Here is a 22464-nt window from a genome sequence, read left to right as displayed (position 1 = left end):
TAATCTGAAAATCGGCCAAAGAAGTTTTTTTACCGGTTATGACTGTGTAAATAATACTAGCATTTAATAAAAATAAATCAATGATGTGGAAACCAACTTTTTTGTACCACTTAATTGTTTTTCGCATGCACGACAGACTACTCAACATCATGTCAACTTTATCGACAGAGCCCATGTTTTTGTTGTAATCAACAACGCACTTCGGTTTTATAATGGGTAGTCCCGTGGCTCTATTGGTTTTATGTGTGGGCACCATTGAGTCGTCGTGCATGGTAGTTATCATGTGTACCTCCCTTTTGTCATGCCATTTCAACACAAGCAAAGGGTGTCGGTTTAAAGATTTTATTTCACCCTTTTTTAATTTTTGAATTTTCGGCATTTGCTTCCGATTGCTGCGAACTGTCCCGCACGCATTTGTTTTTTGTTTAAACAAATGTTCAAATAATTCTGGGCTGCTGTACCAATTGTCGCAAAAAAGTTTATGGCCTTTGCCAAAATAATCCCTCATCAATGTGGTCACAACAGCCCCAGAGACACCCAACTTTTCACTATCGGTAATTTCAGTTCCGTCGCCACAATAAATTATAAAATCTAAAATATATCCAGTTTCAACATCACAAATAACAAATAACTTAATCCCAAACCTATGTCTTTTTGAAGGTATAAACTGCTTAAATATAAGTCGTCCTTTAAATACTATAATACTTTCATCTATACAGAGGTTTTCATTCGGCAACATCTAGTCTTTGAACAAATTTCTGCAGTGGTCGAGAAGTGTTCTAATTTTGTAAAGTCTATCACCGGCAGGGGTTTCACTGTCAGAGTAGTGAAGCATTTGCAAAATTAGCTCATAACGATCTCTGACCATCGTTTGGCTAAAAATTTTTGCATTTAACAAAGGGTCGGTACTCCAGTGTTCCTCTATTGTAAGACGGCGGTTTCTCGTCATCAATAGGGTAACAGCGTAAAATATGTACAATTCGCTTATGGAAGTATCATACCAGTTATGAATTCGGGCGTTAGGTGTGTGGACTTGTGTGTTGGTCAGATGATCGTGATAGCCGTTGGTAAAGTTCACTATTTTACCCATTATATCTTCATTTAAAAAGTGTGTGAAAAACTCCATTTCACTTGAATTCTCATTCAAGCCTACACTTGGATTAACACCAGTGTTAAAACTGTCAAAGTCATACACAATTGGCACAAATGGTCCCGCGGTCCACGGTTGACGTGGAGCCTCTGGTGCTTCATGTCCAGAGGTGGAAGTGGAAGCCTCTGGTGCTTCATGTCCAGAGGTGGAAGTGGAAGCCTCTCCCACATTATGGTCAACATCAGAAGGGTCGTCAATATTGTGTGGTTCTGCCAGCCCTGTTTCTCCTTCATCATCAGTTTCCATTTCATAATCGGAATCCAAGTATTCAATGGATTCTTGGGCTTCCTCATCGGATACACTATCACGCGCAGACATTTTGATCGCAATGTACAAAAATTAACTTTAAATATTTCACTACACAATGTACCTACACGAACTTATTGTCACTATTACAAATGTATATAAAAATATATATGAAGAATCTGTGAACTCGAAATTATATTATTGAAATTTAAAATACTACTTTTACACACATTTTCCACTAATTTCAATGGGTAAAATGTATGAAATCTCCAATATTATGATTAAAATAATTACACTTAATCACAGAATCGCGTATTCAAAGTAATTTTATAAATGCCGAAACTGAATGGTATCGATAACCGTACGAAACCAGACACACACTGTTGAAATAGTATCACCGCACTATTCCAAACAAAGCCGAAGTCGGAAATGACATCACACGCCTGCGCATATTGCGCAACCAACTAGCGGAGATATTTGAATTGACAAAACTGATTATTTGTATTTTGAAGGAAGTCGATATGGGTCGAGTCTTTGCTATATTACGAACTATTTCATAATGTTTGGATGACAAAAATCAACAGATGTCAGTAGAATAATAATGAAGCAAGTTCGTAAAACAAATTTCGTCTCTGTTGCTTACCAAATAACGAAAATACAGCAGTAGAAACTTACTGTCACCTCTAGGCGACGCTCGCGGCTCACATATACGGCGATCACCGGCATCTCTACATGACGCGCGCGAGGAATAGGTTAAGCTTACTTACTATAATTTATTAAAATAGATGCATACAATTTTAAACCAAAATAAAAATAGCAAATTACAATAATTGTAATGTTTTTATAATTAATTTTATCGACGTCAATTATTATCTGAATCTGTATTTAAATGTGTAGATGAAAGTTTTTTTTATAAAAATTGTGGTGTATTTCTGGTATCACTTTTGATGAACATAGGGAAATCAAGTCATTTAATTTTGCTTCGGAGATCCGAGGTGGTTTTATAAATGCTTTGTGTAGTTGAGGTTGTACTGATTGACGTCCGCCCTGACGTTTTTTAATATTTATTACATCAAACACTTCTGTTTCATACTTATTTTTATAGAACAGGCAATAAGGATTGTTTTTCCTCACTTCAATAACGCAAATGTCTACCCAACTAACCTTTTTACTATTTTCGTTGAGTTGAAAATTATTGCCCATTTCATTTGCTAACTTGTGAAAATCAAAAATCTCGTCAGTGCCAATTTCCAGTGAATCACTGGAATCCACTGTATTGGTATATAAATTGGACCTGACTTCAAGACTATTTTTTTGTTTCTCTATGCAAGAGTGTTGTAGAGTCACCCTCGTTCAAGGTGAATCCTACGACCAAAAAGTTGTGTGTGATTTTCGGGATATTAAAATTCTGGACGGCGTATAAATACATTGCTGTAATAATTTTATTTTTATTCTGTCCGGCATAATTATCCGAATAAAAAATGACTTCCTTCCCAATTGATTGGTCTTTTTTGGAATTTTACAACACAAGAACCAATTGCATTGGCCCCTTTGTTTGTAGTCCTTTCATGCTAAACAAAACAGTAACCATTTTTATTATTAATGTGTGTAAGATGGTAAAATTATAGGTTGAAAGCTCCCTTTTATAATATCTGGGCATTTGGTGTTTATAATACGGCCTGCACATTATAGCAACATACTATTTTATTCGTCTTTCGCCTTCTGTGTTCTCGATAATTCTCTATTTTTTTTGATGAATGTTATATATTATTTAACTTGAATTATATTTTTCTCTTCGCTACTGCAATTTTTATATTTTTCACAAAAGTCACATAGTTCCTTGTTTGGTTGAAAAAAGCCTATATTATAATGGGTATTGTTCCTCTTGCAAACCAGCAGCATCCTTATCTATATCCAACATGGGTTCTTCAGCATCAGGAAATGTACTTGTCACATTTTTGAAAATCTGTAACATTGCAAAAACAAAAATATCATAGATCTGATTGATATACTGTTTTGTTAATTGAAAGAGTTTATTATTGTAGGTGCATAAAATAAATACATAGGTACATAAGATAAGTCGATAATAATAAGTTTCATAACAATAATAATATTAAGGTTAGTTTTGTATATCATTTTAGTATAATATTTATCACAAAGTCTTACCTTTTTAGAAGTTTTTCAGCTTTTAAAGCTAACTCCACCATCATTCGAATCCTTAAACTCATATTTGATAAAAACAAAATACACTGCACTACATTACTTGAATCAAAGGAAACAATAATGTGTTGTAGAATACGTCTGGATGCGTTATCAAAGTCTTAACACTGAATCATTTCAATAATTGCCTGCTATCACAATAATAAAAACAATGCCACATTGCATTCACCAAAAGAATGCGTCTGATGCTCGGGTTTCACAATTAGTCATGGATAATCATTTGCAGATACTATGGTTTTACATTAACAATGGAAGTAAATCTTTGTATTGTAAAACCCAAATATCTGTCTTTTTTAATGAAAATTTTTAAGTTTGCAGTAACTTCAATTTTACAATATCAAGTTTATGACTTTTGCAGTTGTTTTGCATTTAAATCTCGAAATTGAAAAATTTGCACTTGCTATGGTTTTACACTCACGGTGCGAAATGTTTATAAGATTGAGTTTAATCTTGTACAATTGACAATTACATCGAATTTCTACTAGAGGTGGAATAAAAGAATGATATGAAATGAATAGCAAAACAAATGCCATTCGAATTATTATTAAACAAAATAAGGAATATACAGTTGTACTTGGTTATTACTAGGAAGGTTGGACCGGCTGAACTTGCTCGTTATAAGCGGTACTCGTTATATCAGAGAATAGGTATTTTTATTGTCGGCGAAAACAACAATTAGACACTTAACTAGTGTCATAAACGTAATCTGTCCCCGGCGGCATCCTGTCCGATCGGATTTTATTGCTTAGGGTCGAAATGTCTTTAAACGATCAACACATTACCAGTATTTTAGCTCGGTATATCCGATAAGTATCTCGTTATAACAGTGAATAAAAATGTATGGAGAAAATCATATACCAAATGTCAACGACTGTTTCCTCATTACATCCGAGATCTCGCTGTGTCCGAGATTGTAATAACCGAGTTCGACTGTAGTTATAATTATGACATGAGGCGTATATTATCAAAACCTGCTTAACTCCACAAACACAATTGTTGGCAAAAGCGAAAAAACTGCTGTGGGCTTAATTATTGCAAAATATAAGAAAAGATAAAATTAATGAATAAAGAAGTAGATAATAACACGTCACCTGCCGGGTTACTAATGTAAAAGCAACATTTAAAAAGTTATTTAGTGTTTAAGAATTCACTTAGGTAGGTTTTGATACTTAACATCGGATTTGAGTAGGTTTTGAAAGTCAATCATATGGATATAGGCTTTTTTGAAAGGAAATAAAGTGGATTGGAATAAAAGTTTATGCCAGGGGTGTATGACGGAGTAAGAAATAATGAAAGATGTGTTGTATTATTTATTTTGGAAAATTATTATTTTATCAAAGAAAAAAGAATATTGGGCGTAAAATAATTTCGACATTACAACTTAAATTATACGTTTTCATTACATAATTGCAATATAAAACGATAATACAATATAGTAATAGTGATTATAGTATATGTAATATAATGATTAAAACTAGCAAATAAATGAAAAATGTAAAATTTAGAGATATGTACCTAACCTAACTAAAATTGTTGAAATACAATAATTAATATTAGTGATAATTAAAAAAATAATTTCGACATTAAAACTTTACACTATACGTCTTCATTACATACTTGCAATATAAAACGATAATACAATATACCGGGTGCCGGACGAAATCCCGAAGGCCGAAATCCCGAATGCTGAAATCCCGAATGGCTGAAATCCCGAAAGCCTAAATCCCTAAAGCCGAAATCCTGAATGCTGAAATCCCGTATGGCCGAAATCCCAAAAGGCCGAAATCCTAAAAGCCGAAATTCCGAAATCCCGAAAGCCGAAATCCCGAAGGCCGAAATCCCGAATACTGAAATCCCGAAAGGCCGAAATCCCGAATGGCTGAAATCCCGAAAGCCTAAATTCCTAAAGCCGAAATCCCGAAGGCCGAAATCCCGAATGCCGAAATCCCGAATGGCCGAAATCCCGAAAGCCGAAATCCCAAAGGCCGAAATCCCGAATGCTGAAATCCCGAATGGCCGATATCCCGAAAGCCTTAATTCCTTAAGCCGAAATCCCGAATGCCGAAATCCCGAATGCTGAAATCCCGAACGGTCGAAATCCTAAATGGCCGGAATCCCGAAGTCCGAAATCCTTAAAAATACAAACAGTAATAATTGCGCAATCTTAACACTTATCTTGAATTGCGCAAATTTTACACGAGAGACAAAAACCATTTTTTTGTAGAACTAATAATGGGTAAACGTAATTTTAAAAAATATTTTTTTTTCTTATCACTTATCAGTTATCACATTAAATTTTACACATTACATTCCATTATTTATACTTTATTATACCTATATTATATTATTATGTATTGTGGGTATAATGTGTATAAAATTTCGATGTATTCCGATTATTTTAGGTTGCGAAATATTATTATTTACACGTGTTCACCAATGGTATTTAAACTAATATGGCTAAATATCTTTACGACGCAGCAGCTAATGATAGCTAGCCTGACACTTAATAATAACAATTAATACTAGGTATAAATACCCACAGTACCTATTCATGAATACAGTGCGGTAGGTAATGAATATGTTTGTTTTTATCAATGACTATCATAAAATTTCATAAGAAGTATGATAGATAGTATGATAGTATCATTATAAGATTCATAAGAGTCATAAGTATTCATGAATAAAGTGTGGTAATGGATATTATGTTTGTTTTTATCAATGTCAATCATAAAATATCGTATCACGTCATTATTGTTAGTTTATGTTTAACTGTCAAACATCATTCTATTTTTAGTAAATTCAATTTTATTTAGTAAAGAGAATTTAGTAATACATACTTTCAATTAGTAGGTAGAATGTTTTCTGATTTTCTCATTTGTAAAAAAAGTAGGCAGGTACTTATTCCTATACAAATATTATATTCATATAATGTACATTTACATGCGGATAAGGTACATTTTATTATCTATCTATACAAATATTATATTCATATACTTAATGAAAGCATTTTTTAAAGAAAAATTTTATTACGTAAAATAAAATCAAATAAATTGATACAAATAAGAATACACCCATGTTGGTTAAAACTTCAAGATAACTTGCCTGTCATTTTTTTGTAATCGACTTCATCTTTCATCTTTCCGGATTCCTCTGGCGATTTCTAGCTTTACCAATATGTGCTAGTAGAATTGTTGAACACACTGAACCACTCATAGTCTTAAAAATCTCAAAAATGTAATAAGAATTCAGTGAAAACACGGAGAAAATTACTGTCACAACAATCCTGAAGGTTAGACTAAAGGCAGTGACCTTTCCTTCTACGGTCTTAATTGGACGAAAAATCAAAATGGCGGTTTTCATCTCGGATGTCATTGGTTGTATGGATATGAGTCTATTTTGAAACTAAACCATTAAGGATTTGAGCACGATTTGATACTGAACATGATTTTCAACATGAATTATCTCTGTATTTAAAGCAGTTACGCAAGCGAATGAATATTTATTCTATAGGTATTGCCATAGAGAACAGTTTGGCATCAAAATTTGAAAAAACTCGAAAATGGTCGTTAGGTATCTTTTGATAATAAGGTGCTCACATAGTCGATATTATATAGACATCCCAATTCATTTCGTTTCAACCATGTCCGATCCTAATGGGTTCATATGGGCCTCCACAGAGTGGACGGTTTGTATTAACTAACTAACTATATCTGAGATAAGAATAAAGTAAGACGTAAACGAATTGAATAAAAAAGAAGTTGGAGGTAAGAAAAAACGTAAATAAACATGCGAACAAATCTTGATAAGCAAACCCAAGGACAAATTAAAAAAAAAATTGTAAAACGTAAGAAAAAAATTTAGAATTTGAAGTAAGTGCACCACTGATTACATAATATTCTAAGAAAAAGACAGAACGTTATTTCTTTGAAAAAATCTAATGTCGATTTTAAAGAACAGTGCAAGATAAAATAAAAGATAGTTTTATTTATTTTACCTATAAATAAATGTGTAAGTGAAATGGATTTGGAGATATAAAAAGAAACCTTATTGGCCCAGTGGTTTCTAGGTGTGGACTTTTGTAATTCCCTGAAGATCTCGAATAAATAATTAAAAATTATCAACACCTATACCATATTCCTAGGTATCTACTATGATTGAAAAGTAGATCTTAATTTTTTGTATTTATGATTGCTTCATAAAAAAAACAATATTTACGACTTTATGATGTAGCAGATAAATGAGCAACTAAATAGTGATCCAAATATTATGAAAAGTTCAACTATCAAAGTATCACGGCATAAAATTAGTAATACCACGGTTATACACAATTTATTGTACCTACCTATTGTTATAATTTTCTTAGTTCATTTAATCGTTTTTAATTAAATTTATTTTCAAATTCACCTCTTATGTGTTCATTCACTGAATTGTTTACCCTATATTTTACGGAGACTAATAATAACTTCTATTTTCTACATACTAAATTATCAACCTCCACTTTTTGACAGGACGGCATACAGTTATATAGGCACGTAGATAATAATTTTAAGGCCGTAGACAGGAATGAACGTTTGATGGCCCAAATATAGTATAATAGTATGTATGTAATTAAAGTTAGGGTACAAGTCGGTTATCCTGGATACAGCGGCAAACACATTTTGAAAATAGCCTATATACTGGATTATTTGTTAGGATTACCTAATCTAACTTAAACTAACCCAAACTAACAAATAATCCAGTATATCGGCTATTTTCAAAATGTGTTTGCCGCTGTATCCAGGATAAACATATTATAGAACAAAAGTTAGTAAAGCGGAAGTTTGTCGAGACTGTTTGGATCGGGTTAATTTGTCTTTGAATAATATTGTGACTAGAAATTTTAACAATTCTTATTATTTTTAACATTGTATATTGTTCATAATTTTTTGCAACTACCGCATGAATAGACGAATTTTATTTACTTATAACATTTTAAACACTTAAACATAAATAGGGATAAATTGTACAGTCACTAGACAAAGAATAAATTTGATGTGTATCAGAAGTATCTGAGGCATTTTCGCTCGTATGCTTTCTTTATATTATTATGAAACTATACGTATTTTAAAATCGCTTTATAAAAGGTAGATACGTCAAAACAGTAATAAATATCTGAAATAATTATACAACACTATGTCAAAAAGTGGAGGTTGATATATGATAGTCCATTGCCTTGGAAAAATGTTATTCGTCATACGTCTTATCTATGTGTGAGTGTGTTTTTATTTTCAATGTATGTGTGTATTTTGGGTTCCATTTATTTCCGCGCTGGCAGCACCTCACGCACAACTGTTGTTATTTCGGGCCAATTTGGGCCATTATCACTACAATCGATTAGTTAATATATACAAATACAAGATTCAATTTAAATAAATACCCTAAAAATTAATAAATAATATTTTTAATAGAAACGCTAAACGTTTTTTCTCATTTATTGCGTACAAACCGAGATTTTTCGATTTTAATTGCATGCTTTCTAACCTCAAAATCGATGTTTTTTAAATTTGAAAAAAAAGATATAAGGATATAATAAATTCCAATTTTCGTTTAGCGTTTCCCTAGGTAATAGATTTACGTACATTTTTATCGTAATTTTGATAATAAATCTTATGTCATTCATCCTTACCACCCGATAGAAATGTACCGAATTTGACACGTATTTTTGGTATATAGAACTCCACGATACTTCTTAATTTTTTATTTTATTTTTCTCATTACTTTTGAATATCGTCACCGTTTTAGCAAAAGCATCTATGTGCACTTTCTCAAATTGTGCAGGAGAAGGATAAAACTGAATAAAAAAATAATGTTACATTTAAACATTAAAATTATGAAGAATGCTTTATTATAATCAGAAAATGGTCTAAGATTATTATTTTGTTTACAAAAATCTTTTATTTTTAATACAAAAATAATAAAAATACAGTTTGTGATGTCACATAAGTTGTTTTGACCGTTTTGTAAATACACATAGTTTAATTTATTCATCAAAATGTGAATAATAATAAATTCATGAAAAACTGTTACATAAATAATAGTTGAAATATACATAGTGCGTTAGTGATAAATTGCAATATCATTTTATTAATTATTAATGCAATAGTGAGATGATATTATATTTATAAGTTCGTTTACTTTCTATTAGCAGGTTTAAATGTTAGGTTATCGTAGAAATAGTGGTGATCTTTCTCTATTACACTTTTTAATTCCTGAAGATGTATGTATTTCGACTGCGATATTGGCAATGATTCATTATATATATTACAAAGGCAGTCAAACGGTTGCACTGATAAAGTTGAGTTTGTAAAAGATTGTTCCATCTGGTAGATACTGTAACATTTTAATATCATATACAACAGGATCTCCGATTCGTTTTCCTGGTCTTAATGAACTTAATCCAGATTTAATCTTATCCATAATTCTTAAAAATTAAAAATCAATGACATTAATTTTATAAGGTTGTTTTGGTCTTGCTAGCCGCATACGTGCTATATAATCAGATGGTGAATATATTGGAGGCTTAAAATACTTTTCTTAGGTGGCATGTGCACTATCAGCCTCTATCATGGTGTGGCCTTTTTCCAGAAAAAGCTGTTGAATCTCGATGTTTTTTCTCTCTAAATAACTTAGAGCAGTAGCGAATAATTTATTTCGGTTTTGATATCCACACCCATCCGATATTAGAATTATTTCATTGTATTGTCCTGCTTTCGATGAGATGAGACAAATTCATTAGAAGATACATTATGAAGAATGTATATGGTGAAATTGTGTAGTTGCAGCTTTTGTTTATAATACATTTGTGCCTGTGTTTTGGACATAGCAGCACACTTTGGAGATCCATTGTGATTACTAACCGTCCAGTAATACTTCTGGTACTCTCCTTCATTTCATTTTTTAGTCTTCTAGCATCTTTTTTTTTTTTTTTAATAATGTGGCTATTGTATTCCATTTCTGAAACATTCTTCATTTTATAAGTACAGCAGATGGCAGTGATGGCACACTGATCTTTACGTGGTTGGTGGATACTGATTTTTTGGTGCTAAATATACTGGAGTATATTCTGCTGCTTTATGACCATTTTCCAGAGACCATTTTTTATATGCATCATGCATTTGTATTTTGGATCGGAAACACGATTCCACATACACCCTGGAGGTATTTTCTCTGCAATAATGGCTGGGAACTTTGGAATTAGATCCAACCATAATGTAACATTTTTCCACAAATCTCTCCGTTTTGATTTTTGGTTGCACTACCAATTATTTATCTTCAGTCAGATTCTTATTACCTGTCATTGTTGCTTTCAATTGGCCACTGTCATCGAGACGTTTGTAGTTGTTTATCCAACTTTTAAATTAATTCTCGCCTATACCCTATTGACCATGTAAGCATCTTCCAGAAATTATTGAATATTTCCTGTCTCTCTTTTTGAGAAAGCATCTTTCAAACCGTCGTGCAAGACCATAATGCATAGCATATAACATAGAAACAAACAATGTGTAGCCAAACTGTAAAAAAACATTACACTCTCGATATCAAAATACCATCTTACTTATATGTTACTATAATATACACATAGTTGTTTTTGTGAATCGTGGTTTTTGAACCTTACACATAGCTGTTTTTTATTTTTTGAAATAACTTCGGAGCGAGTTTACCCAACACATAGATCATTTTACTGGCCTATAGAGAAAAAAATAAGGAATGACTCGGTATTTAAAAGTCATTTTTGATAAAAGTGACACATAGATGATTTTGCTAAAACGGTGACGATATATATTTACCGATTAATAAACTTTTCTAGCTATTTTTCGATAACAACTTTACCTAGAGACATCACCTTAAGGGACTGAAGAAAAAAAACCTAATTGGAGGGAAAATTTAAAAGGGGGGTATTGAAAAAAAGAATATTTAAATTTTATGTTTCTAAAAAAATAACGTTTTATTAAAAAACAACATTCAATCAAAAATTTTATTGAAATTTTTTTTATTTTTTATAAAAAAAAATCATGTATATTATAGATCTACCATCATAAATTGGCATTTCAGCGAGGGCGCTAGTATGACATTGAGAATGTTGCCATAACTAACAAAAAAATGGTAATTTATAATTTTTTATTGGTAATAGGTTTATGTACAAATATTATTAAAATAAAAAATTAACACAATCAAAATAAAAACGTGTTACTTTTTTTATAACCACGAGGAAGAAATACATAGTTGGAAAAATCAGAAATTGGAAAATATAAAGTAGTATTGTGTATATTTAAGTCATGGAAAAAAATATAATAAAAAGAGCGAAAATAAATTAAATTAACTCTAAAGACTGTAAAATAGTATCAATATAAATGGAATTTTAAATGAAACACGATAACTATAAATTACACAAACAATGTAGAAATTATATAACTAGATACTATAATGGTTCAATTCCAGATAGACTATCATCCGATTCTGTGTCACTCTGAGGACCATTTACGGTAAAAATAAAACTAGTCGTGGTCATATTATGGAATTCAAACTTGTAAATGTCAGTTTAATTATTATACTAAATTTCTTTATAAATTCGTTTACATACACAAATAATAAGTAAGTATTCATTTATATTGCTATCCGACATTAATTTTTATTTATATCATAACTTTGAACAAAACTAAAAAAAAAAACACTGAAAATAAATCTTCAACTGTCATGGCAGCTGGCCGCTGTATTCCATTATCGATATAAATAATCAATTCTTTTTGTCCTTTTTCGTCATCGCAGAATTGCCATAGTTTAGAATGATCTGGCATTCCCACGAACTGTTTTAGAACTACTTGCCATTATGCACTATACGTATTTCTTCTGTATTTTAAATAACACAATATATATCCCGAATTCTGCACGCTGACGTTTCACAATGTAAACATTTGACTCAGTCTGGAATAAATTTGTTGTAACGCCCGATCGCCCGGAGTTATTTTCAGGTTGCGCTTCGTCTGCATTCATTTCTTCGTGGAGACATAATTCGTTGTTGATTATATTAAAATATAGCTTACTTTAAATACTTAACAAATAATTGGTGCTAAGTAGCTATCGAATAATGTCAAATATTAAAAGGTCACATTCGTTTATTAATAATCTAAAATGCTCTTTATGTTTTCAAATGTCTTCTTTCTTCTTTCGACCATGTCCGATCCTAATAGGATCATATGGGCCTCCACAGAGAGGAGGTTTGTATTAACAGTTTTTTTTTACGAGAAACGGATGTCAGCCACTTGCTCAACCTATTAGGTCCATACTCTTGACTCATACACAAATTGAAAAACAATATGTTTACTTTGCCAGACCCAGGATTCGAACCCGGGACCCTCGACACTATAGACCGGAGCTTAAGCCACGCGGCCATCGTGGGTGCAAGTTTCAAATGTACAAACAATAAAAATCTTGCGAGCAAGAATAACAGCGTACCTACCTAAATTAGCAACAAGCACTCATTCGATTATAAAATACTATATCAAATATAAAATTATGTATCAGGTACATTCCTTATTTAAAAAGAAAAAGCTTTTTTTACTTGTTGATCTCTTTTTTTAATAGGTATATTTTATTTATCAACACTAAATATAATGTGTTTTTGATATTTTGACGCCATGAGAGCTAAGTGAACGCAAGCGCAATCCATAATTCGAGAAACATGTTGTAAAATTAAATGGTGTTTGTGACAAATTTATCCTTGATAGACAATTTTACTTTCAAATTCGACCGGCTGCCAACTTACGATGGTAGATCTATAGTTTGTTGCATTTTTGTTTTTTTTGTTATGTAAAGACCAATCACCGGGCGCCGTTCTAAAGACACAGAGCTTTCCCTTCAAACACCTTACGCCGTTCGAATGTCTCGACCCAATCATTGTCAAGCGCGCGTAACTCGCATATTTTGAATATTTCCGATGTAAATTGCGGGAAAGAAAAATGTAAATGCAGGTATTAAACGTACTGAAATACATCGGGACTGAAAAAATTACACGCAATTGCCGGGAAAACGTGAATTTCGGGCACGTAAAAATGAGGTTATACTGTATTTTGATGTTATTCAGTGTACATATGTACCTATATTATGCTCTATGTAATATGGGCAGAAGTACCATATTCTCTGAATTCGAAATTTATAATTTTACCAGGGAAATTTGTAAAACATTTTTTTACTATAATTTCAGACAATTGTTGACAATTGGATTGAAAGCTACAAATCAAACCAGGAGGCGGCGTTCGTACAACTTATGCAGTTCTTTATTAACGCATCCGGATGTAAGGGACACATCACACCCGAAATGGCTGAAATGGAACACGTCATGATTATCAGAAAAATGACTGAGGAGTTTGATCAGGTAAGACATTGCAATCTTAATAATTATGACATGTTGTGTTCATTATATTATTTTGATGTACAATTTCTGTTCAGCGGTGATCAATATAGTCGGGGGACACTTTCAAGATTTATTTATACTGCTTTATGTTTTATTAGGAAAGCAGTGAATACCCTCTCATCATGAACGGGCAGGCGTGGAAGAAATTCCGCACAAACTTTTGTGACTTTGTGCAGACTCTGGTGAAGTTGTGTCAGCACTCTATCATCTACGACGAATTCTTGATGGACAACATCATATCGCTCCTCACCGGTCTCTCCGATTCACAAGTCCGAGCCTTTAGACACACTGCCACATTAGCTAGTAGGTTTCTCCAATAAATAATTCTAAATATAGATTGATGAAATAAAAGTATAATATATTTATAAAAAAAACCCATGTTTGATTGATGTATCCAATCATCATAACTCGTATGGCACCAGAATATCTATTGTACAAGAAATAAAATCATCTATTCTAGTTAGTAATTTATTTAAAAAAAATCACTTGCCCTTCGGCAACGTAAAAAAAAATTCTGGTAATATTTTATGGCTCACATAATATTCAAAAGTGGGGTTGTCAGTAGTGAAAAATGGATTGGTAACACTTGTTATGATAGCTCATAACCTAATTTGCAGTCAATAACATAGCACAAAAATAAAGAAATGTCAGTAAAGATGCAGACGTTTTTACTCGAGAATACAATAAGGTTGTTTCGATCGGGATTTTGTCATTGTTTCCACGTGATCACTCTATTTCTATATAGTTAATGCACTCAGATATCAGAAAAGATGTGTCCCTATGTTTTAGTCCTAGTTTGAATGACTACTTCAGAATTCCATCTACCGTTTGGTGATAATAATTTTTTTTATTTTCCAGTAATGAAGTTAATGACGGCTTTAGTGGACGTCGCGTTATTGGGTAGTGTAAATTATGATAATTGCCTTAGGCAGTACGAAGCGGAGCGTTATGAAGCCAGGGACAAGAGAGCATGTGACCGCTTGGAGGTGTTAAGATACAAGAAACAAGAAATAGAAATGTATATGGACGAAATAAAAAATATGCTGTCCGTCATGTTTAAGTCAGTCTTTGTACACAGATACAGGTAATGATGTGATTCACTCGTTACAATGTATTTTAATGGGTTCTCATAATATATTCTATGACCGCTATTTGTAGCGATGCAGTACTCACCATATTCTACTTAACTCAAAAAATTTCAGTATAAGCTATACAGTAAAACCCCGTTAATAAGAACACGGATAATTCGAAATTTGCCATAGTTCGAAATTTTCATGAAAAAAAAGTCCCTTAAACATTGTTTTCATATACAACCATATCTTTAATTCGAAATCATTTCAGAGTCTTGGCATATAAAAATATTCAATAAATCGTAATAAAGTACTCTATTTCATGAGCCAGTCATTGAAAATAAATTGTGGCCGACTTTTCTTAAAACATCATAAATTACTTATTTTAAGAAGGCATGTTATAATAGCATGCTAATTATATCGAATGGCCTCCTAATTGTTACGCGCTAGGCGCATCTTTAGCTTCCAATGTATTAATGTCAAATTCATACATAGCCTTTTGAATCTGCAATGTTTATTTTTAGAGATACGTTACCTGAGATACGTGCCATTACGATGGCGGAGATTGGAGTTTGGATGGACAAATTCCCTGGAAACTTTTTAGATGATCTCTATTTGAAATATATCGGACGGACCCTTGATGATAAAGTAAGGTTCTTCATAAATGTTTAATGAGAAATATATTACATAGAGCCCACAGGAGAGGGTGTGGGGTGGCATGTCTACCGCACTCTACAGTTGAGATGCGATGTCATCACCAGAGAAATTTTTTCTTAATATATTTGCCTTCAATTACATATTGTGGAAAGTAGATCAACGGCATATATTTTATAATTAATAATAAAAAAAATGATTTTTTGCCAAAACTTGACTCTCAAGTGGCACGAGCCTCACGTGGCAATAAAATGGACTGCCTGGTGTGGCTCTGCGCTATAATTTTATATTGTATTTTACGCGTGTGGTTGTGCCATTCAGTGAACTGTCGCCCAGCCATTCCATGTCATATAAATATTCGCCTTTGAAAAGTAAATCTTCATTTCGTATGAAATATTCGCTTCAGGTGGGAGAGGTGAGACTGAAATGCTTGCAAGCGTTGCAACCTCTGTATAGTTGCGAAGAACTGAAGGGAAAACTGGAGCTGTTCACCAGCAAATACAAGGACCGCATCGTTTTTATGACACTAGACAAAGAATATGATGTTGCTGTACAAGCTGTCAAGCTAGTCATAAGCATATTAAAGTAAGTAAAAACAATTCATTGATTGTACCAAATTTCAAGTTAAGACGTGGATCAATCATACCACTCAGCATTTCAAATGTGACACTTCAATATTTATGTTTTGTTGTCAAAACAAATCAAAGTGGCGGAAGCGATTGTCAGGATTTCCTCAATCATAACATAGATCAACAGTGTCTATTATGATTTATTTAATTGCGACAATGACTTGTAATCAGAGCGTTGGAGTGGACCCTTTTTTGAGTTGCTCCGCTCCGGGACCTAACACTTGCTCCGACTCCGCTCCAAGGTCTGCTCCGCTCTGGGTAAAAAGTTTTAATAAGTAGGTATTATATGTATACAAATGTTAAAAAAATAAGTAGTTTTTAAATAATAATTGTCATTTTCATTATTAACAATTTGTTTACGGGCCACACAAAATTGTGTTTTTGCTAATTGCTTTTCAAATGCAAATTAACACGTTAATTACAAAATTAATGAAAAGGGCCCGTAAGCATTGTGTTAATTCTATTAAACAAAATTTCCCACAGCAAATCGTCTCTCATTATTTGCCTCTTCTGTCGAAAAAGCTATTTATCACTCGGCAGTGTTGCCATATTTCAAATAATTCCAGTGTTGCTAAGTCAAAATACTATTCATTGGATTTTTGGATGAAAATTTAATAATAAAAAAAAACATCCGGAGCAGTGGAGCACTACAAATTTTCGGTGCTCGTGCTCTGGGTAAAATCCCATTGCTCCAGTGCTCCGTGCTCCGAGCTCCGCTCCAACACTCTGCTTGTAATGTATTGATTTCGTTTAAATAAATAGCGAAGACAATCTATAACTCCTCACTACTCATCTCGAGTCCGTCACTCGACTCATTAATTACTCCACTTAAATTTATATCTATGTATGTATTATGTTATTTTAATCCCAGCTGTAATTTTGAAGCAGATCTAACATAATTCTGACTTTGCTGGGCTCATTTATTACTCAATGTGTATCACTTTCCAAACTCTTAATAGTTTCTTCTTCTTTCAGAATTCATAATGACATCTTGACTGACAAAGACTGTGAGCATGTATGTGAATTGGTCTATTCATCTCACCGAGCCGTAGGCCAGGTAACGAGTTATTAAGATGCTCTTCGTTATACAGTAAAAGTTTGTGACTTCCTCCGTTTATAAGTTAGCATTTCTCAACATTGCATTATTTCAGGCGGCCGGCGAATTTCTGAACGTCAGATTATTCAGACTAGAAGATGACCCACCGAGTGTTCGAACAAAAAGAGGCAAAAGACGGCTTCCTAATACACCGCTAATAAGAGATCTTGTCCAGTTCTTTATTGAATCTGAGGTAAATAAACTTATCTACTATTAGATGTTATATTATATAATTATTATCTTCAATATGTTTTCGTTTATGTATAAAGAATTTGAGAAACATACAAAAATATGCAAAAATTACCATATTTCTTCGTCATGGGTCATGTCGTAATTTCGAATTCCGGTATTTTTTTCTATGATTAAAAACCTGCATCATTTGGCTAATCATCACCACAAAGCAAACAGTTGTGAGTTTAACAATTGGTAAAATGAAGGTTTATAATATAAACTTTATATTAACACTACTGCAGATTACTCCTCCATAGAGTGGAGGTTGTTTAAGGATTTTTATGAGGGATGGTGGTTAGCCATTTGCCTAACCCATTGAGTTTTTGCTATGAACGAAGCATACATTGAAAAAACAACATACAAACGTTATTAAACGCTGGACCACATATTCAGATGTGGACACACTAGATAATATCGCACCCTCGCAACTAAACCGCCACAAGTCCAAATTTACGTGTTTTGAGTTAATTACTACGTCTGTCTATCGTTCATAGTATAATATGTACCGAAAATTTCATATCTCTAAGTCATCAAATTCAAGTCAACAATATCTAAACATATATGGGGGATGTAGGATGATGATGATGAAGTCGTAAATGGCGTATGCAGGAGCGAGTTTTATTGGCAGCGTAATGGTCGGTACAATAGATGTTACAGCAGTTCAGATTACAATGACAGTACTTATGATAGGTACGGAGCCGAGGTCCGCACCTCGGTACAATCAGATGTTGAGCGAAGCGATATCGAGACAGCGATGGTAACAGGCTAGTTACGTATCTTCGAGTGACATTTGAATAAACTATTCTTCGTTATTTATACAGTCAAAAGTAACAATAACATTATATTCTAGTACATAATTATCTTACAGAAATCAGCAGATTAAATTCGAGTACCCGTGAATGTTATAATATTATTACAGTCGTAATGTAATATGAGATTATGGGAATAGATGTTTGAATCCATTTCCATTGCGATAGCGTATTTCATGTCGCTATTCGATCCGCTGATAAGTTGTTTACTGGAATATGATTCACTGGGAATGGTCGAATAATTTGATATATTATCGCTAATATACTGACAGCTACACATATTTCAAAAACACAGTACAAAAATGCGAAAGGTAAAAACTTCAAAGCTGATTTTCTCTGTTTGACGTTTTTTGGATTGTGGCAGTTTAGTTGCGAGGGTGGGATATACTGTTTAAATATTTCATCTTCATATTCTCTACTGTTGTCTTTTTAAATGTCCTAGTTACATATGTCTTTCTAACGATCCCTGCATTCTGCTGTCCGCATAGCTGAGGTTATTAAAAGCCCCCGTAGCATCCTTCACTTGGCCAGACCATCGTGTAGTCAACCCTCGATTAAAACTTGATGTTGAAACTGAGTAATTTGAACTCTACATCTTATAGTAACTCAAGAACAGTGATTATAGAGTGCTGATTCAATAGATTGCACATTTTGTTATTTCAGTTACATGAACACGGTGCCTACTTAGTGGACTCTCTAATTGAATCCAATCCCATGATGAAAGACTGGGAGTCGATGACAGATTTGCTCCTGGAAGAGGCGGGAGCAGGCGAAGAGGCACTAGACAACCGGCAAGAGTCTTCCCTCATCGAGTTGATGGTGTGCTGCGCGAGACAGGCCGCCACGGGAGAGCTCCCCTTTGGCAGGGGCGTCCAAAGAAAGCAGGGCCACCACTCACATAAAGAACAGAACAAGGTTTGTGCCGAATTCTCTGAATGATGGTTTTACATGTGATGTAGTTTATTTTACCCAGCCATTCGAAAATTCAATATTTCTCATGGTTATTTTTTGAGTTATTAAAAATTCATTAGACCGAATATATACTCTCGGTCCAAACACACATAGAAAAGACATGTGAATTTGACAGATCTTGAATTCAAACCCTGGACACACGTTATAAGGCGGCATATAACTGTTTGGCTATCATGGGTGTCTTATATATTTAGCATCCATAATTTGAAACACCGCAGAAACATACCTATTAGAATAAATCTTGACCGGACTTACCCTGCATCCATCAGATTCTGGCCAATGTGCTGTACCAATTAAGCCACCTGCACTATCTAATTACGATGAAATAGTATTCATGCTACTGAAGACTGGCTTTTGTGGATTGAATCAAGGTATCAACACTTACTTGATGGGCACTTACCTTGATTCCTAAGTGACATCCGGATCTCCACAAATTTTAGTCTTAACGTATGTTGGTACTCTTTTTCACTAGTGCTACATGTTGTGTGGATAGCATGAATTCTACAATTCTTTGTGAGGCTCGTAAAAATATCAGCCTTCTGTATCATATCGTACCTATCCGATATGTTATTCTCATAGATGCAAATTTAATGTTTCAGGTTTCTGAAGATAGACAACGACTGACAGCTCATTTCATACAAACCTTACCGCCGCTTTTGGAGAAATACGGTGCTGACGCTGAGAAACTGTCAAATCTCGTCGCCATTCCTCAATATTTTGACTTGGATGTGTACACTACTTCTCATCAAGAAACTGTATGATTCTTTTTTTAATATCTTTTTTAACATAGTTTTCGCATATTTTTCGTAATTTAGTAAGGTGCGTCTTCAGCGTCCAAAGTATTAACTCATTCGACGCTAGCGCGTAATGATCAGGTGGCCATTAGATGTAATTAGCATGCTATTTAAATGTGGTAATTAATTACTAATTATCTAGTCAGCAGTCAATGTCTTGAGATAATAATGGAGATTTTATTTACAGAATTTGACAGCCTTGCTGAACAAATTAAAAGACATTGTCTCTTGTCAAACTGAAAATGAGGTGTTGGAGAATTGTGGGAAGACATTGGAAATCCTCTGCACGGAAGGCACGGCGATTTACACGCGCTGCAATGCTGCACGGTCCACCATCACAGACATGTGCGTCAACCAATACAAAGAAGGCATTGACGATTGGTGGATTCTCATGGAAGACGTAAGTGCTTTATCTACAATAGTGTAAATATTTTCTCTCTAAACAGTTGAATTTTTTTCCATTCTTAACCAATCTATTATATTAAGAGAAATTAGATCTCAACTCAAAGAGACTGTAATATTTAGCACACTTATCTTTTGATCCTAAGACAGTATTTCCCAAGGTACCAAAATGTTATAATCAGTCAATATAATCTTTGTTGAAAGATGCATATTTCATCTTCTTCTGTGTAGTCACTCATGACTGGATCGTGATTACTCTGGAATGGACACTGTGGAATTCAGTTTTAGTTTTCTCTGCCTTTCTCTATCGTCAACAAGCCTTACAGCTGATGCTATTTATAGGCTACCTAATCGGCGATCGCCCTCTGCCTCCTACTTGACACCGTGCCAAAAACAATTAACTATTCAAGGTTTTCTGTGGCTCAGTGAACTGTGTCTGAAGAATCGTGTATACAACACAGGCACACCGAGGACAGTCTCACTGATGTTCAGCTCCTGCAGTATGAAGGCAAATAGTATTGGCTTTGCACTTTGTCCAGAATCCTCTCAGCAGTCGTCGCCAGCATCATTTATTCCAATTCGTTAAGCATTTTCTTGATTGAAATAAAAGAGATTCCCGATTGTCTGATCTTTGATAGTTCGACATCTGACCATTGTAGAAATATAGTTTAATGCCTGCAATCACAATGTTTTATGTAATTAATAGTGTTGTTCTACAACACTCAACAGTTCTGAAAATATCTGACTTTACTGATGTATAATCGGGGGAATCTATGTGACATATAATGCAGTTAGGACTTTTAAAAATAGGTTTGTCGTATTTTTATAGTGATTTTATGTGTTTTTTTTTACTTTAGGGGGAGGAGTCAGAGGCTGACGAAACTTTCAGCGTAACGAACTCTCTAAAGAAAATTTCCATAATGTACATCTGCCACAATCTAAACAACACAAATATATGGGATTCAATATTTCACGATTTACCCAAATGCATAGAACCGTCCGATCTTCCCAATCAGGTATGGAATATTTCTGTTAGTATGAAAGTATTCCGATCTCAAGACAAGGTAAAAAAATAATCGAAACATTGATTTTTTCAGGCTCTCATGTATTGTATCAAATGCTGCTTCTCTTCAATCACGTGGGGCTTGATCGACTTGGAAGATGAAATGCTAGCCGGCATGGACATTACTACCAGTGTTGAGATTCTTAGAGATCGACTCCATAGTTACATTGAACAATGTAAAAATATTATTGCCAAAAGCTTTGATAAAGGACTTAAAGAAGAAGTAAGTTTAACTTTAACACTTTCTTCAGAGTGCAAAATTTGTTTATTGTGGCTAATGTGTTTCTCTCAATGTTGATGTCATATCCGTGATTTTAATATAATAGCGCGTGGGTAGTCAAATACTTTCTCGCGCACTTGTTCAGGCAGAGGCAAAGAAGGGGTCACCCGTTTTGCTATGTAAAGGACTACTTGACACCCGGTTATCATTGAGTACGGCTCAGTCTACGATGTAGATCGTCTAGTTCAGTACAATAATTTTGCTTAACTGACCTCTGAAAATGGATTTGCTGTGTTCAGCCAAGAGTCAAGAGAGTTGGTCGATTGATCTAGGTACATGATCAGACTCGCCGTAGTAATTATATTGTCATTGTAAACTTAAATAAAGCATACATCAAACTTTGATCACAACCCACGATTTCGTACTATAAATAAGGGACTGACTATTAAGTGGACGAA

General features: G+C 33.6%; 1 protein-coding gene across 6 annotated transcripts in view; it reads left to right on the top strand.

The window, feature by feature from the left end:
• The window catches only part of LOC147079764 (cohesin subunit SA-1-like), a 46745-nt gene that overhangs the window by 7629 nt on the left and 16652 nt on the right, over positions 1 to 22464 (top strand). For all 6 annotated transcript variants that reach the window (XM_085944013.1, XM_085944001.1, XM_085944019.1 and 3 more), the window contains exons 5-16: positions 13857 to 14027; positions 14165 to 14369; positions 14925 to 15150; positions 15661 to 15784; positions 16197 to 16375; positions 17395 to 17476; positions 17571 to 17708; positions 19219 to 19470; positions 20127 to 20282; positions 20509 to 20721; positions 21581 to 21739; positions 21821 to 22009. In XM_085944013.1, coding sequence (XP_085800139.1) covers positions 13857 to 14027; positions 14165 to 14369; positions 14925 to 15150; positions 15661 to 15784; positions 16197 to 16375; positions 17395 to 17476; positions 17571 to 17708; positions 19219 to 19470; positions 20127 to 20282; positions 20509 to 20721; positions 21581 to 21739; positions 21821 to 22009 — 2094 coding nt within the window. The remainder of the gene's footprint in view (positions 1 to 13856; positions 14028 to 14164; positions 14370 to 14924; positions 15151 to 15660; positions 15785 to 16196; positions 16376 to 17394; positions 17477 to 17570; positions 17709 to 19218; positions 19471 to 20126; positions 20283 to 20508; positions 20722 to 21580; positions 21740 to 21820; positions 22010 to 22464) is intronic.

The sequence above is a fragment of the Rhyacophila brunnea genome, unplaced genomic scaffold (genome assembly GCF_057557595.1).
Source record: "Rhyacophila brunnea isolate RB1 unplaced genomic scaffold, BYU_Rbru_1.0 scaffold_1, whole genome shotgun sequence".
Lineage (NCBI taxonomy): Eukaryota > Metazoa > Arthropoda > Insecta > Trichoptera > Rhyacophilidae > Rhyacophila > Rhyacophila brunnea.
The sequence above is the reverse complement of the archived record's forward strand: the minus strand, read 5'-3'. Positions and strand labels throughout refer to the sequence as shown.